General features: G+C 43.6%; 1 protein-coding gene across 3 annotated transcripts in view; it reads left to right on the top strand.

The window, feature by feature from the left end:
• erbb2.L (erb-b2 receptor tyrosine kinase 2 L homeolog) overlaps positions 1–16,234 on the top strand; it is a 41,753-nt gene that overhangs the window by 725 nt on the left and 24,794 nt on the right. For 2 of the 3 annotated variants that reach the window (XM_018234711.2, XM_018234709.2), the window contains exon 1: positions 8,479–8,709. The exons of the other annotated variant lie outside the window; for it this stretch is intronic. In XM_018234711.2, coding sequence (XP_018090200.1) covers positions 8,628–8,709 — 82 coding nt within the window. In that variant the 5' untranslated portion in view covers positions 8,479–8,627. Of the gene's footprint in view, positions 1–8,478; positions 8,710–16,234 lie in introns of those variants that run through there. 3 annotated transcript variants of the gene reach the window in all.

Genomic DNA, 16,234 nt, shown 5'->3' with positions numbered 1-16,234 from the left:
CTGATTAATAATCAGAATATACAGACTGCACTGGGTCTGTGGATACAAATCTCTACACAGTCGCCGGCTGCTCTACAGGGAAACAAACAAAGCTGCTCGAGGTCAGGGAAGTAAGGTGGGAGCAGTTTGAAAGTAGGATTGTTTCCCTGCAGAGCAGTTAGAGATAGTTTCCTATCTGCAGCTGTCAAAGCAAGTAAAACAAAGGGGGAATTTCACTGCATACAGTCAGGTTTCTTATAAAAACGGTAGACATTTTTTAATTAAAGTAGATTGGCGATAGATTTCTTTTCCATTAAAGAAAGTAATAATGGGATTTTATTTTTTTTGGGCCTTTCATCCATTTTGATAACATTGGGATCAACAATAATTTTTACTATCGAGGCCAGTAAAATACCGGCAACCCTATGTGTACCTGAAATGCCAGGGCCAATTTTGATTATCAGTCCAGACCTTTTAACTAAATGAGCAGTTATATTCCAGATACAGTATGTCATGGTCAGAATCAGAAAAACAGTGACCTTGTCCTTCAGGGCTAACAAAAGAGGCAACCCCGTTTGCCTATTAAAGCACAATTTTTACCAGCCAGGATGGTAAAATACATCCTTAGCCGTCATACATGGCAGGTGTGAATTACATAAAATGCCCTACTTTAATCCTCTTCTTGTATTTAACAAAGAACCAGCTGCAAATTGCCCCCTGGAATGGCAGTTAAGGTCATGCTCTGCGTACATGCCATTTATATTACAAGACCATGTTTGTGAAGATTCTCATTCATCCAGGTCATGGTATATCTGTAGAAATAAGTCAAAATCAACTGGGCGACTTGTGTTTTTCTTGAAGACATTTTACTGGTCATCCGACTGGCTTTTCTGTCGATTTCTACAGATATTACAAGAACAATTAAACTGGGTTACAGGAGGAAAGTAATCGATTGTATCCACCTCTAACCCTATTTATTTAAAAATAAAATAAATAACATATTTAAAGGCAATGTTGTGCACAGAAAAATATTTGGTTAGCAATGCAGAATGCCCTAGGATACCCATAGTTTGAGTCATAGTTCTGACACCAATAAAAAGATACACGAGTAAATGGGGACACCAAATTGTCCCCCAGAATGTGACTGTGTTCATTTGCTTAATTTACTCACGAGGAAACTTCGGGCGACTCGGAAAACGTATTGCCGCCTGTGATTAGCGTTTTTTCATTTTAGCCGGCGCAGAGTCAGGGAAGGCGTTTGGGAGCAAAAACGAGGCGATTAGTCGCCAGGCGACCAAATCTCCCCAAAACGCCCAGTGTGGACTTACCCTAAAGGTTTCCTGTTGTTCTTAGCATAGGATAATTAGGGGTGCGTCACTGGCACGCTCAAAGGTACATCTTTTGGCAAACAAGTGCAAGGGGCCCAAAAACTGCATTAGAGCTAATAACACCCTCTAAAAAAGATGTCCTTAGTGAAAGTGCAGGGGAGAGAGAGTGTAATAGTTCCTGTAACTCAAAATAAGGACAGATAACAAATGGTGTGCTGCATGAATGGGTCCTGATATTATATTATTATTATATATATTCATAATTCATTGTCAAACTAGGAGTATCTACATAATCTAAACATGCTCAGAAATCCAAATAATAATGTGCAGGTGAGTCTGGCCATGGAGACAAGACTGGTTTGACCTATTCATTTCTTCCCAAGCGACGGCATATTTGATGGTAAACTTATAAAAAATTCTGAAATATTTCTGCCGAGGGCCCTTCTTCAGGCCAAGTGGGCGGGTAGGAATCAATTTTATGTATGACACTTTGACAATTGCCTAGAGGCTCTTAAAGTAACAAAAATAGTTCTTTAGTTCGAAGAAGGGGGGGTGTTAACTTTTGGGAAGGGCACTTGGTTACACAATAACCTCTATACATCCATCACTGGTTATTCATTAGCCTTTATGGTACACTGTGTTCCCTGGAACTGCAAGAAGCCATTTGTTTTCCTTTCATTGTTTACCTTTTGTAGCTCATTGTGCTCTTGTAGAAACTTTAGGTGCTGCTATAATGTAGTGTGTGTAGCCAGGGCTTGTGTTTTGTTTGGTTTCCATACTCTGCAGGAAATTATAATACAGGTATGGGAACTGTTATACAGAATGCTCGGGACCTGGGGTTTTCCGGATAATGGAACTTTCTGTAACTTAGTTGTTCATACCTTAGGTCTACTAGAAAATTATGTAAATATGAAATAAACCCAATGGTTTTGCTTCAAATACGGATTCATTATATCTTAGTTGGGATTAGGGTTGCCACCTAGCCGGTATTTTACCGGCCTGACCGGTAAAAATGATGGCTGATCCCAATGATTTAATAGGGAAAAAAGTTAAATATATAGGAAGGCCGGTATTTTTTTCCAGAAAAAGTGGCAACCCTAGTTGGGATCAAGTACAAGTTACTGTTTTATTATTACACTGAAAAAGGAAATCCGTTTTTAAAATTTGTATTATTTGGATAAATAGTGTCGATGGCAGACTAGAGCGTTCTTGATATGGGTTTCCGGAGAGAGAGATAAGTAAATATACATGTTTAGGGCAGAGACACACTCTCAAATTCAGGGGGATAAATTGTCTCTTCTTCGGGGCGACTTATCTCCCCGAACTGCCTCCTGCCGGCTCGGAGCGATTCGTTTTCTGAAGTCGTCCGAAGTTTCCTTGTGAGGCAACTTCGGGCGACTTTGGATTTACTTTTTAGCCGGCGGGAGGCAGTTCAGGGAGATTAGTCGCCTGAAGAAGAGGGGGGTTTTTGTTGCTGGGCGACTAATCTCCCTGAATCTGAACGTGTGTCTCTGCCCTTAAAGGGCCATAATTCCCAGAAGTTTTTTTCTACTAAATAGTTTTTAAAACAGGATAATACATATGGTGCACTTTCTGTCCAGGTTATAGCGCACTTAGGGGATTTTGTTGGTTCCTCGGCCCATTGACATCCCACCGTGCCCCTAGTCCATAAACTGATACCCCTCATAATCCAGGGGAGCTATGGGAGAAGAGAGAGGAAAGGTGTAGTAATAGTAATTCCTCATGTAAACAAACTGTAAGAACTGGTTGCACCATTGCACAAATCCTGCACACTGAATAAAAGAAATGTATTGGCCGTTTTTCCAAACTCTGATCATAGTTTTTTTTATCCTCGCTTGAACCTCGTACCATGCAATCTAGTCATCCAAGGTCAGGTATTCGCATCTCCATTGCATCCAATAAAAATCCGATTATCCGTGGAAATCAAGTTACACAATATATTGACCTAAAGGCCTAAGTTTGCCAACGTGCAGCCGTCACAAAAGAGTATGGCGCAACCTAAATCAATAAAAGACGCCCTTCCCACCTTCAGGCAGCCAAATGCAATTTCGGTTTGATATCAAATGGCTCTTTGCTGTATTCATTTGTGTGTGTCTAGTATTCTGTGTGCAGTTTTATCCAGCTCTTATCTACAGTATGAGATGGAACAAACTGATCTCAATCACATTTCCCTTCCCTACTCTCGCATATTTATATAGATCTTTATTACTTAATACAAAGGGGTCAAAATACCACATCTACATAGAGATGTTAATGGACAGATGCCATGACTATGCAGGTATAGGATCTGTTATCCAGAAATCTCCTAATTATAGGAAGGTCATCTGCCGTTCATATTGATCAAATAATTCAACATTTTAAAACATATTTCCTTTATCTGTGTAATAATAAAACAGTACCTTGTTCAGGCATGGGACCTGTTAATCAGAATGCTCGTGACCAGGGGTTTTCCGGATAATGGATCTTTGTGTAATTTGGATCTTCATACCTTAAGTCTACTAGAAAATCATATAAACATGAAATAAAGCCAATAGGCTGGTTTTGCTTCCAATAAGGATTAATTATATCAAGTACAAGCTACAGTTTTATTTTTACAGAGAAAAAAATGAAATCATTTTAAAAAACTTGGATTATTTGATTATAATGGAATCTATGGGAGACGGCCTTTCTGTAATTTGGAGCTTTCAGATTTCTGGATAACAGTTCCCATACCTGTACTTGATATATAGTAAAATCCTTATTGGTGGAAAACAATCCTTTTGGATTTATTTAAATGATTTTTAGGTATAAACATCTAAATCTTTATACGATGCAAAGATCCCTTATCTCAAAATCTCCAGGTCCTGAGCATTCTGGATAACAGATCCCGTACCTGTACAGACATTACTTGCTGGGACTGATAAAATGACCACTAGAGGTCACTGTTTCACCTGGGTCTTTATAATGAGAGTTTATCAGTTTCCCTTACAAGGAAGTGTATCTTCTACAGGGAAATAAAAAAAAATCCGAAATGTAAATAAGACTCACTAGGCAGGGTCAACTGCTTTATTTTACTAATACAAAACATGTGATTTTATGTGGCTCCATTTAAAGAGAACCAGTAAGATTTAGGAGGCATGGGAGTGATCTTGCAACCCATAGAAAAGCTCCGTTTTGATTGGCTGCTTGATATCAATCGGATCCCTTAGGTTGACAGTTATACTAAATTGACACAACAGATGCAACTCCCTTTAGTATTTATTCTCACCCTGGAAGTCCCTTACTATAGAATAATTTGCTTCCATCATGATCTACACTTGAAATACAAGTCCGGACCTGGTAATATGCAGTAGGGAGTCACTATCACCCTAATAACACCGGGTAGTGAACATCTCTGCCTCTATCTCTCACTGCTAGACAACTGGTTAACAATGACCCATCCAGCAAGAAGTCAGGCTAGAAATACCTGTTTCCTTCTTTTTTTGTTTAAAAAAAAAAGATGTTCAACTTGAAGACGTATTGTCTATATATAGATACAGGTGCCATTGGGTGTAAGTCGTACAGTGAGCTGACTTTTACAAGAATAGCCTTTGTTTTGTACATATCCATCACATATAAAGGGACGCACGTCGCAGCCAGTGTAATTGTTCAGAGATTGCTGCTAAACGTGTTTATTTGCGGTTGGTCAGCATGCAGGGGCAGCTGGGGCAAATCATTTTTGGCAGACTATCTGTCAGGGCCAGGGGCCTAGCGGCTCCCAGAAGGAGTAGTCCGGACCAAGGAGAAAGCCAGGATTTAAGTCCAAGTATGTAGTACAAATAAGGGTCAGGCACAAACGTAGTAAAAGTCCAGGCAAGAAATCAAATAGACAGGCAGATAAGGATCAGGAACAAAGCAGGGATCAAAACCAGGAATCAGTCAATAATACACCCAGGTACTCACAGGATTGAAGACCTATAATTGGGCAGGGTTTCAGCGTCCAGGGCGCCCTTTTATTTCGAACTTCGGCGCCGGCGGTGACGTCATCACGCTTGCGTCATCACTCCGGCGTCGCAGCACCCACGTGTACAGCATGGGTGCCGCCATCTTGGCTCCCGGCGGTCCTGACACTATCCAAACTAGTCCAAGAGAAGGGGTTCAGAATGCAGCATCAGACTGGGTGGGATCTGGGGCCCTCTGGGCTTCTGCATCAGGGGCCCTCACATCAGGGTAGAGTCCTGCAGCGGGTCAGGTACCCTGCGGGTTGCAGGTAGAAGTTTCGGGAGCAGGTATAGACGCCGGTCGTCGGTTTTCCGTGTTTGCGAGTCGGGTCGCGGGGCTTCTCAATAGCGGGTTTTGCTTCTTTTTTTCTGATCACGGGCACTTCTAATGATGTCACTTCCGGTTACAATGACAGCACTTCCTGTTTTACGCCTTTTTAATGACCACGCCTAGTTCGAATGATGTCACTTCCGGTTTACAATGACAGCACTTCCTGTTTTACGCCTTTTTTCTGACCACGGCTTCTTCTAATGATGTCACTTCCGGTTTACAATGACAGCACTTCCTGTTTCTTGATGGTCAGCAGGTCGCAGATTGGGTTGTGGATAAGGTACTTGCGGGTCGGAGGTGAGGAGGCAGGTTGCAGGACCCTAACGTTACCATTTCCTATTTAATGTGGTACAGCAGGGCCCATAATTGAGATTAGCAAGTAACAGATTAGCAACCTGTCATAGTCACCAGTGTGAGATAGTCAGGGTTAGTGAACAAAAGCAGTCCTGTGCTCCACCAAGGAAAAATAGTAGGGTTAATATTACCCAGGCAACACCTGGCCAGAGTAGGGAATTCAGAATGGTAGGGCTTAGGGGAATGTACATTCCTTTGGTGCAGCACTGAATCTCCAGTATTATACTGCTGACACCTCTGCTAAGGATATATAGTAAATAATGATTCTATTTTCTGTGCTGGCGATTCTGACTTGTGAAACAATATAGCAGAAGAAACATGGCTGACCTGCTACAAACACCTACATTTGGGAATAACTTTAAAAACCATTGACATTGTGGAATGAACCTTTATTGGAAAGTTGCTCAGAATGACGTTTTGATTCATTATGCAAAACTGTATTTTGTTTTACATTCCCTTTAATTAATGGACAGGAGAGCAGACGTAGCAGCGAATGCTGGAGCGGCTCTAGTCTATGGAGCGCTGTTTATAGAGAATTGTGCTGCCTGTATTAATCAATATAAACAGACAGAGAAAAGATGTGTGCACAATAAGACATGGCACAATCATTTACCATTGATTCAAGGGAAAGTAAACACAGGATAAATAGCACTTGAAACAAGGTTTATATTCCGGTAATAGCAGTTTTGTGGTTTTGTTTTGCTCGAGTAATTTCTGTGCGTTCAACACACCCTCCTCCTCCTTATTCCCATCCTTTTTATGAAGCTTTATGGTCTGACATAACAATAATCACTGTACTCAAACTGTAAGGCCATTTAACAGAGTCCAGGAAAAATGCGGCATTTTAAAGGGGAAGTTAAATTTAAAGATATGTTTTACCATGAGCATCTTGGCAGGTAGAATCGGTATATTAAACTGTACAGAATCTACAGAGTGTATGAACCCCCTGTACCTTACTAATTTCACTTATATATTTACATTTATATAAATGAGCTGCATGGAAAGATAAGGCACACAAGGTAATAATATTAGAGATTCCACAGAACTATTATTTTTGGTTGCTGAGGTCAGTGACCCCCCATTTGAAAGGGAAATAATTAAAAAACTATACATAAGAAATAATGAAAAAGAATTGCAAATTTGCTCAGAAAAGGGTATTCAAAGCAAAAAAAAATCACAATGTAGTCACCGATCAAATGCAATGAAGTGCCAGTTTCTAGGGGGAAACTATGGGGTCGATTTGGCTGCTGTCTGTGAGCCCAAGAGCTTACAGTCTAGAGCTGAGTGAGCCCCAGCAGCACAGGAGTGAGTTAAAGAGCAGGGAAGAACTATACAGTCACAGATGAAATGCAATGAGTTGCCAGTTTCTAGGGAAGAGATATAGAGCGTAGAAGGGTAGATTCAGCAGCTATGAGCCCAAGAGCTTACAGTCTAGAGCTGTGTGAGCTCCAGAGGAGGGAGTTAAAGAGCAGGGAAGCACAAAGTAGTCACAGATGAAATGCAATGAGTTGCCAGTCACTGCTTGCCAGGAATGTATATGATAGGAACCTCAGGTATGTGAAAGTATTTCTAGGGAATAGATATAGGGAGGGGGTAGATTCAGCAGCTGTGAGCCCAAGAGCTTACAGTCCATAGAGACTAGAGCTGTGTGAGCCCCAGCAGCAGCAGCATCAGTACAGGAGTGAGTTAAATAGCAGAGAAGCACAATATAGTCACATCTCAGATGCAATGAGGTGCCAATTTCTAGGGGATAACTATGGGGGGGGGGTTGATTTGGCAGCTGTCTGTGAGCAATGAGTTTATAAGAGTAGATATAGGGAGGGGTAGAATCTGTGAGCCACAGAGCTTACAGTCTAGAGCTTTGTGAGCCCGAGAGTTTACAATCTAGAGCTGTGTGAGCCTGAAAACTTACAGGCTAGAGCTGAGTGAGCCCGAGAGCTTGCAATCTAGAGCTGTGTGAGCCTGAGAGCTTACAGTCTAGAGCTGAGTGAGCCAGAGAGCTTACAGTATAGAGCTGCGTGAGCCCGAGAGCTTACAGTCTAGAGCTGAGTGAGTCCAAGAGCTTAAAGTTTAGAGCTGCATGAGCCCGAGAGCTTGCAATCTAGAGCTGCGTGAGCCCAAGAGCTTACAGTCTAGAGATGCGTGAGCCCGAGAGCTTGCAATCTAGAGATGCGTGAGCCTGAGAGCTTAGAGTCTAGAGCTGCGTGAGCCAGAGCGCTTACAGTTTAGAGCTGCGTGAGCCCGAGAGCTTACAGTCTAGAGCTGTGTGAGCCCGAGAGCTTGCAATCTATAGCTGCGTGAGCCTGAGAGCTTACAGTCTAGAGCTGTGTGATCCCGAGAGCTTACAATCTAGAACTGTGTGAGCCCGAGAGCTGACAGTGTAGAGCTGTGTGAGTCCAGTAGAGCAGCAGTAGGAGAGGAGTGAGTTAGAGAGCAGGGCAGGAGGAGGAGCAGTGAGGAGTTAGAGCGCTGTATAAAGTGTGAGCAGTGAGTAAGTCGCAGGCCTGTCCCTCCCGCAGGAAGTAGTTGTGTCAGTTCAGGAATGAAGCGGCGGGGGCGGGGGGAGCGACAAGTTGCAGCGCGGGGCCTCGGGAAGGAGCGGAGCGGTTATTCGAGTTGTTCCGCGGCGGGAGGAGGAGGAGGGACATGGAGTAGATGATGGAGCTGCGGCCGAGCAGGTGGGGGCTCTGCGCCCTGTTGTTGCTGCTGGTGGGACACACGGGACGGTCCGAGGAAGGTAAAGTCGCTTGTTGCAAAGTCGCTGCTTCCACAATCAGATTGGACTGAAATGACATTCTCTCTCTATCGCTCCAATCTGATTGACTCCTGCTCCTCTAGTTCAACTACAACTCGCACATTGTGCCCACTGCCCCACTCTACTCTCTAATTCTTCTCTCCCACTATAGGGGGGCCCTCGACCAACTGCATCGACTTTATTTCATCCATCTCCCCCCCCTGGAATCAGATTCATTTAATAACAAATACTTATTAGAACTTTGCTCTTCTGTTCAGCAGCAGGAGAGGGGTCAGCGACCCTGTAACTAAATCGATACAAGAGCTGATTTGTTACCACTGCTGAGCGTCATTACAATTGATACTTCTACTCCCCATAGATCCTACTGACAAATGGAATTGTATCACAATTGTAACAGAGTCTGCCCCAGACACAAACACTCACATTCAACTTGAAATAGTTATTGAAAAAAAAAGTCTTTATTTCTGGTCAACAATATCAATACGAGTGAAGTGGAAGAAGGGTTTGGAAGGCGAACGACCCCTTTAAATGACATCTATGGGCAGTAGCACTGGGGGAGAGTGCAAGCTCTGTGGCCTAGCAATGTCCAGCTTGAAATGCAGCAAAATTCTCCCAATCGTCCCTCCGCTCCCACATATTATTGCTCAGAAATGCAATTAAGGGCAGAGACACACGCTCAGATTTGGGGAGATTAAATCGCCTCTTCTTCGGGGAAGCGCTTTGTTTTCTGAAGTCGCCCAAAGTTTCCTCATGAGGCGACTTCAGAAATCGAAGCGCTCCGAGTGCCATCCCGCCGGTGATTTACATTGTAGCCGAGGGAGGCAGTTTGGGAGATTAGTCGCCTGAAGCAGAGGAGATTGGTCGCCCGAAGCAGGGGAGTAATCTCCCCGAATCTGTCTCTGCCCTTAAAGAGCTAAGTGTCAGTCCTGTGAGTGGACTCCTGGCAGTTTCAGTCCGAGGCAACAGAAAAGCAATTGCTGCAAATCACACAGATGCCAATTGCCCTTCCAAAACATTAACCACGCGTGTGCCAATCACTCGCCAGACTACTGAGCTGTAATACCAGGGGGCTCGGGGTCATTATTTGTTGGGAGATATCGGGGGGGCAGTTGTGTATGTTCTGGGCATAGGGGGGTGTGCGCTGAGGACTGTGTGAAACTGAAAATAACTCCCTGTATAGTAAGAACACGCGGATGTCTGATGTACCACGACAGCTCTAGTGACTGCAGGACACTAGGGGTTAATGCTACCTGTGTATTGGGGGTTCAGGTGTCTGTAGATTATGAGTAGAGGGGATCAGTGTTCCCTCTCATTCCTCCAAAAATAATCATCTTATTGCTCATATCTGAATCCAGTCACTCTACTATTCCCTTTCCCAGGCTAACGTCCCAACTGTTGCTAGGGTCACACTACCCTAGCAACCTGATAACATTTCCAGTGACACCACACAAGCGTTTTCACTGGGTGTCACCTGGTTTCCCTCCTGACCAACCGACTGATACTGGTCTAGCGCTAACGCTCTAACTCCGGCCTCTTCCTCGGGCATGGGGAGAGTTGCAGTTCAGCAGGGGCTTTGTTGGAGTGCAGGAACTGTTGCTAATTTTGAATCCATTTATAAAAGCGAATGCCATCCCTACCCCCCTCCTGCTCTTGCACCCAACCAGTAATACTGGGAAATAGGTCCCCCTAAACAGCATTGACAGGTCTCACCACATACGTTAAGGCTCATTGTTGTAAGGTATGGCCCAAACTATAAATATAGCTCTGACATATGCTGCAGTGCTGTACACAGATATTATACAGTAGAGCTTACAATCTAAAGGTCCCTATAGGGAACCCATGAACCCGAGTGTATGTTTTGGGAAAGTGGAGGAGACTGGGAGAACATGCAAACTGCTTTAAAACTGAACCCCAGAGCTAACAATCGCTCCGCCCTGCTGTGCAACGTAGAAGCGACTGCCCCTTTTAGGGACTCAGTGATGGTTTCGGTCACTAGTCGAAAGCCATTGGGCCGTGTGATTGAGTGTGAGGAAGTGGCTACAATATTGGAACATACAAATTAGATCATTGTTGGGAGGGGAGGCGAAACCAGACAAAAACACCTTCAGCCGCTTTCCCAGGTGCGATTGTCCCATTTACACGAACCATTGTGCGTCCGCGCCCTGCCCTCGCTCTTTGTTTGCTCTGGAGCTGGTTTTAAAGGCAAAATAAACCCTTTTGTATGAGCAATTCCTGGCTCTCTGTGTACATTGAAACTAGTGTTTGTAGGTGTAACGCTGCCATACTGCTTAGCTTTGCAATGGCATTCTCAGTCCCTGTGGTGGGAAGCACTATGGCAGCTCCTTACAACTAATTTGTAAAATTGCAAAAAAAACACGCGTGAATTCAAAGGGGCTTGTCAGTGAACAAAGTAAAAAAGAGTTGGCTCGGGGCAGAAAAGCACAACAGCCAATGAGAGAGTATGGAGACTGTGTCTGCTGATGAAAGCTAATTGTTGATTGGTTGCTACATGTATCCAGAATGATCACTGGACTGTGTGTGTCGGGATTCAGGAAAAGCAGGAAGTCGTTTCGAAAAATGTTGCACAACACATGAAGCGAAACTGGGATCTTATGGCAGCCAGCAATACAGTGAAAGGGTTAACATAACTATATTTTAACTGTTGCTTTAAATGGTTTATTTCACATCTCTATCATTGTTGTTTCCCTTTAAATTAACTGTTAGTAGGATGTAGAGAGGGACGTTCTGAGACAATCTGCAATCTGTTTTCATTTTTTATTATTTGTGGTTTTTGACTTATTTTGAATTATAGAGGGATCACTGCTAAATAGCGTTTTATTCGGCAGCTCTCCCGTTTCAGCAGTCTGGTAACTAGGGTCCAAATTCCCCTAGCAACCATGCACTGATTTGAATAAGAGACTGGAAAATGAATAGGAGAGGCCTGATGAGGAATATAAGTAGCAATAACATTACATTTGTAGGCACTCGGAGCGCTTAGTTTTCCGAAGTTGCCTCACAAGGAAACTTCGGGCGACTTCAGAAAACGAATCGCCGTGTGTGATAAGCGCAGGTGATTTTTCATTTTAGCCAGCGCAGAGTGACGGAAGGTGTTCGGGGAGATTGGTCGCCGCAAAGACGAGGTGATTGGTCCCCAAAACGCCCAGTGTGGCCTTACCCTTAGGGTAGAGACACACGCGGCAATTCAGGGAGATTAGTCGGCCAGTGACAAATCGCCTCTTCTTCGAGGCGACTAAACTCCCAGAACTGCCTTCCCGCCGGCTAGAATGAAAATCGCCGGCGGGATGGCACTCGGAGCACTTCGTTTTCCGAAGTTGCCTCGCGAGGAAACTTCGGAAAATGAATCGCCGTCTGTGATTAGCGCAGACGATTTTTCATTTTAGCCAGCGCAGAGTGATGGAAGGCATTCGGGGAGATTGGTCGCCGCAAAGATGAGGTGATTAGTGGCCTTACCCTTAGGGTAGAGACACACGCAGCAATTCGGGGAGATTAGTCGCCCAGTGACAAATCGCCTCTTCTTCGGGCGACTGCCTCCCACCAGCTAGACTCTAAATCGTGGGATGGCAGTCGGATCACTTTGTTTTCTGAAGTCGCCCAAGTTTCCTCGTGAGGCAACTTCGGAAAACGAAGCGCTCCGAGTGCCATCCCTCCGGCGATTTTCATTCTAGCCGGCGGGAAGGCAGTTCTGGGAGTTTAGTCGCCTCGAAGAAGAGGAGATTTGTCACCGGCGACTAATCTCCCTGAATTGCCGCATGTGTCTTTGCCCTTACAGAGCATTTGTTTTTTTTTGATGGGGTCAGTGACCCCCATTTGAAAGCTGGAAAGAGTCAGAAGTTGCTTAGAATGAGCCATTCTATAACATACTAAACTTTAATTTAAAGGTAAACAACCCTTTTTTCCATACAGCTGCCAGCACCATGCGTTAAACCCCTACATGTCTCCTATAGGAGCAGAGTTGTGGGCTGTGTGGGAATGGTTTGGCCCAATCTCATGGAGTGAAAGGGATTTTATTTGCTCCTGATAACCCTACACACATAGTGTAACGCTGCAGAAATTTGCTTTAACTCTGGGACTCTGATAATAACAGGCGCTGGGTTAGACTTTGAGCAGCAGGTTGTGATAGTGAGAGATAAGTCTCCGACTCTGAGATAAGTGGTGCAAAGCTTCGGGAACATGATTTTATATCGATATTTATATATGTCATGATTATGTATATATATGTGCAATGCACTGGCATGCAATTCATTGTGCACTACAGATCCCAGCATGCTCAGCGGCCTATGGTGATTGTGCATCTGTGGCTCAGAATGTGCATTTCCTGCTTTATCTTCCTAATCCTCAGCTGTAGGGAGAATTCACAGTGTCTTGCGTGCTAGTGCAACTATAACTAACCCCTTCTCCATTGCCCCGAGGAGCAGGGCCGCAGTTTGGACGTATCTGATTTCAAAAGATGAAATAAAGTGGTGGGACTGATTTTCTTGTGTACAAACCCTACACACGTTACCCGGAGGTTTCCAAACCTGAAATATCTGTTCTTCGTCTGCACTTTGGTTTAGAATCCTTGCAGTTCACTTTCACATACATATAGATCCCATCACCACCGAGCAGCGCTCAGTATATCTGTGTGTCCCTATCTAGACTAACTGTCATCTCTAGGTGGCGTGTGACATTGTTGCGCAGCTACAGGGGCCACTATTAGTGCATAGTTATTGATATATATATATATATATATATAGATAGATATATGGTGCTGCTCTCAGGAGCAAGCTGCTGTGCTGTCAGTCCATTAATGATTAATAGATGAGATGTGAGTGTGCCCTGCAGTCACACAACGTGGGATACACACTCAACTGGTTTTCCTTCTCATTTTTTATTTTTTTTTCTCCTGGCGCAAGATGAATATGGGGTTATATATTAACCAGAGACCCACAACAAAAATAACACACAGTGGGTAGATCTGTAAACCTCTGGCAAGTACAGAGGCTCTGTAGCAGAGTACTGTGTTGCACCTCCGACTTACAGAATTCCAGTCTATGCATGGTATATTTCACATCTCTATCATCCCCTGCTCAAACCTTGCTAAAAGGGATTGTTCCCCTTTAAATGAACTGTCAGTATGTTGTAGAGAGGGATATTCTGAGACAATTTGCAATTGGTTTTCATTTTTTATTATTTGTGGTTTTTGAGTTATTAAGCTTTTTATTCAGCAGCTCTCCAGTTTGCAATTTCAGCCATCTGGTTGCTAGGGTCCCAATGACCCTAGCAACCATGCCTTGATTTAAATAAAGGTGGCCATACACACAGAGATCCGCTCGTTAGGCGATTTCGCCAAACGAGTGAATCTCTCCCCACCTTGAGGTGGTCGATAACGGTCCAATGATTGGATCATATGGGCGGGCGAATCCGATGCGGTCCGTGATCCAATGGGATTTTTACCGCTGCCCAATCAACATGATATCCATTGTGGAGTAGCTTTTCTCGGCCCGTGTATGGCCACCTTAAGAGACTGGAATATGAATAGGAGAGGCCCGAGTAGAAAGACGAGTAATAAAAAGTAGCAATTGCAATAAATGTGTAGCCTTACAGAGCATTTGTTTTTTTAAGATGGGGTCAGTGACCCCCAGTTGAAAGCTGGAAAGTGTCAGAAGAGGAAGGCAAATCATTCAAAAATTAAAAAAAACTAAATAAAATAAATAAATAAATAAAATAAAGGCCAATTGGAAAGTTGCTAAAAATTGGTCATTCTATAACATACTAAAGGTGATTCAACCCTTTCGGGCAGAGAGACACGTGGAGATTTGGGAAGATTAATCGCCCGGCAACAAATCACCTCTTCCGTGATTGCCTTCCCTTCAGCTAGAATCTAGATCGCCTGCGGAATGGCACTCAGAGCACTTCGTTTTCCGAAGTCGCCCGAAGTTTCCTCGTGAGGCAATTTCGGAAAAGGAAGCGATCCGAGTGCCATCCAATTTAGATTCTAGCCGGCGGGAAGGCAGTTCGCCGGGCGACTAAATCTCCCCGAATCTCCATATGTGTCTCTGCCCTTAAACTCAGACTATATATTCCGTTGCCCAAATCATAGTTGCAAAATGTCCCTAAATTCCAGGAAGGGTGCCTGTTTTTTTTTTTTTTTGAATCTCAAAAGGGGGGGGGGGTGTAATCATGGAGAAAGTATGTGCAGTGTGAACAATTTTTCCTTTGTACAAACAATTTTGCAGTTACTGACAAAAGGTATTTAGCAATTGAGAGGATTATATTATAGTGTGTGCCAGAAGAGTTTATCTTATGAAATGTCTTCGTGTTGTGCATCAAAAACTCACCACCTGCAGACAGGTCCTAAAAAAGAAAGTAAAAAAAAATATCAATTCCAAGTTAAATCCAGGACGTTATAACTAATGTGCGAAATTTCATTATTAGAGTCCATCCGCCTTCTGCAACTTAAAGTTACTGGGGCTTGAAACAAAATTAGCATTGCCGTGTCTATTGAAATAAAACATGTGTTGGTGTGTGAGATCTTTATGTTTAGAGACCTTCTCAAGTTCTTTTATTTAAAGGCTTTATCCCTATCTGTGCAGCCATTCCAACATCTCACAGATGACCCTCCCAAATCTCATAGGTCTCATGTTGGTGTACAGATCTTTTCACTTGTTCAGACAGATCGCACGTCAAGCTTTACCAAACCTGTACACGTCTCATTTTCACTTGTCCAGATCTCCATATCTCCCAGGCATCATGGTTTTGCAAACAAACCTTCTCCTCGCTCTTACAAGTCTCATCTTGATGTCTACAGATCTACAGGCCTTGAAGGGAATTAGGGAATTGCTTCATTTCTTGAGACAGGTCATGTGTCAAGCTTCATTAATCTCATGGACCTTGTTTTCACTCCTCCGGAACTCAACAAGCCCCACCAGATTTATGTTCTTGTGAATAGACCTTCCCAAACCTTGGAGGTCTCATCTTCTCCTGTTGACACCTTCCTTGTTGGCATTTCAAATGACTTTGTTTATAGACCTCCAAGTATCCACTTCGTGTGTAGATCCTCAAATCCTCCTTTTTCAGGTCCACAGATTTTTTTCAAGCCTCTATAATCTTCAGGTGTGCTGAACCAAACATATCTCAGAGGGCTTTTATTTAGGTCAATAGACTTTACAATGTTGCTAACCTCAATAGTACATGTTTTAAAGTTTTACTGTGGAGAGTCTTTTGCAGTTACTTGCTGAATGAAATGGGTTAACTGGTAGGGACAATGTGATTGGCTGTCTCCTCTTTCTTGTCCTCGGCAGTTGCTCAGGCACCCCGTGGCACTTTGCCATCCCTTTAGATGTGCCAGCTGGAAACCGAGGCAGTGGGGGCAGATAGAGGGAGGTCTGGAACTGGTCAGATAATTCCTGGAGTTCCACTTCACTTTGTTTCTGTAAAATTCATTTACATTTTTATGTAATTAGGATCCTTTCCCCGTCATATACACACACACACCAGGGTTATGTTT

The sequence above is a fragment of the Xenopus laevis genome, chromosome 9_10L (genome assembly GCF_017654675.1).
Source record: "Xenopus laevis strain J_2021 chromosome 9_10L, Xenopus_laevis_v10.1, whole genome shotgun sequence".
NCBI lineage: Eukaryota > Metazoa > Chordata > Amphibia > Anura > Pipidae > Xenopus > Xenopus laevis.
This window is presented reverse-complemented; position numbering and strand designations above follow the sequence as displayed.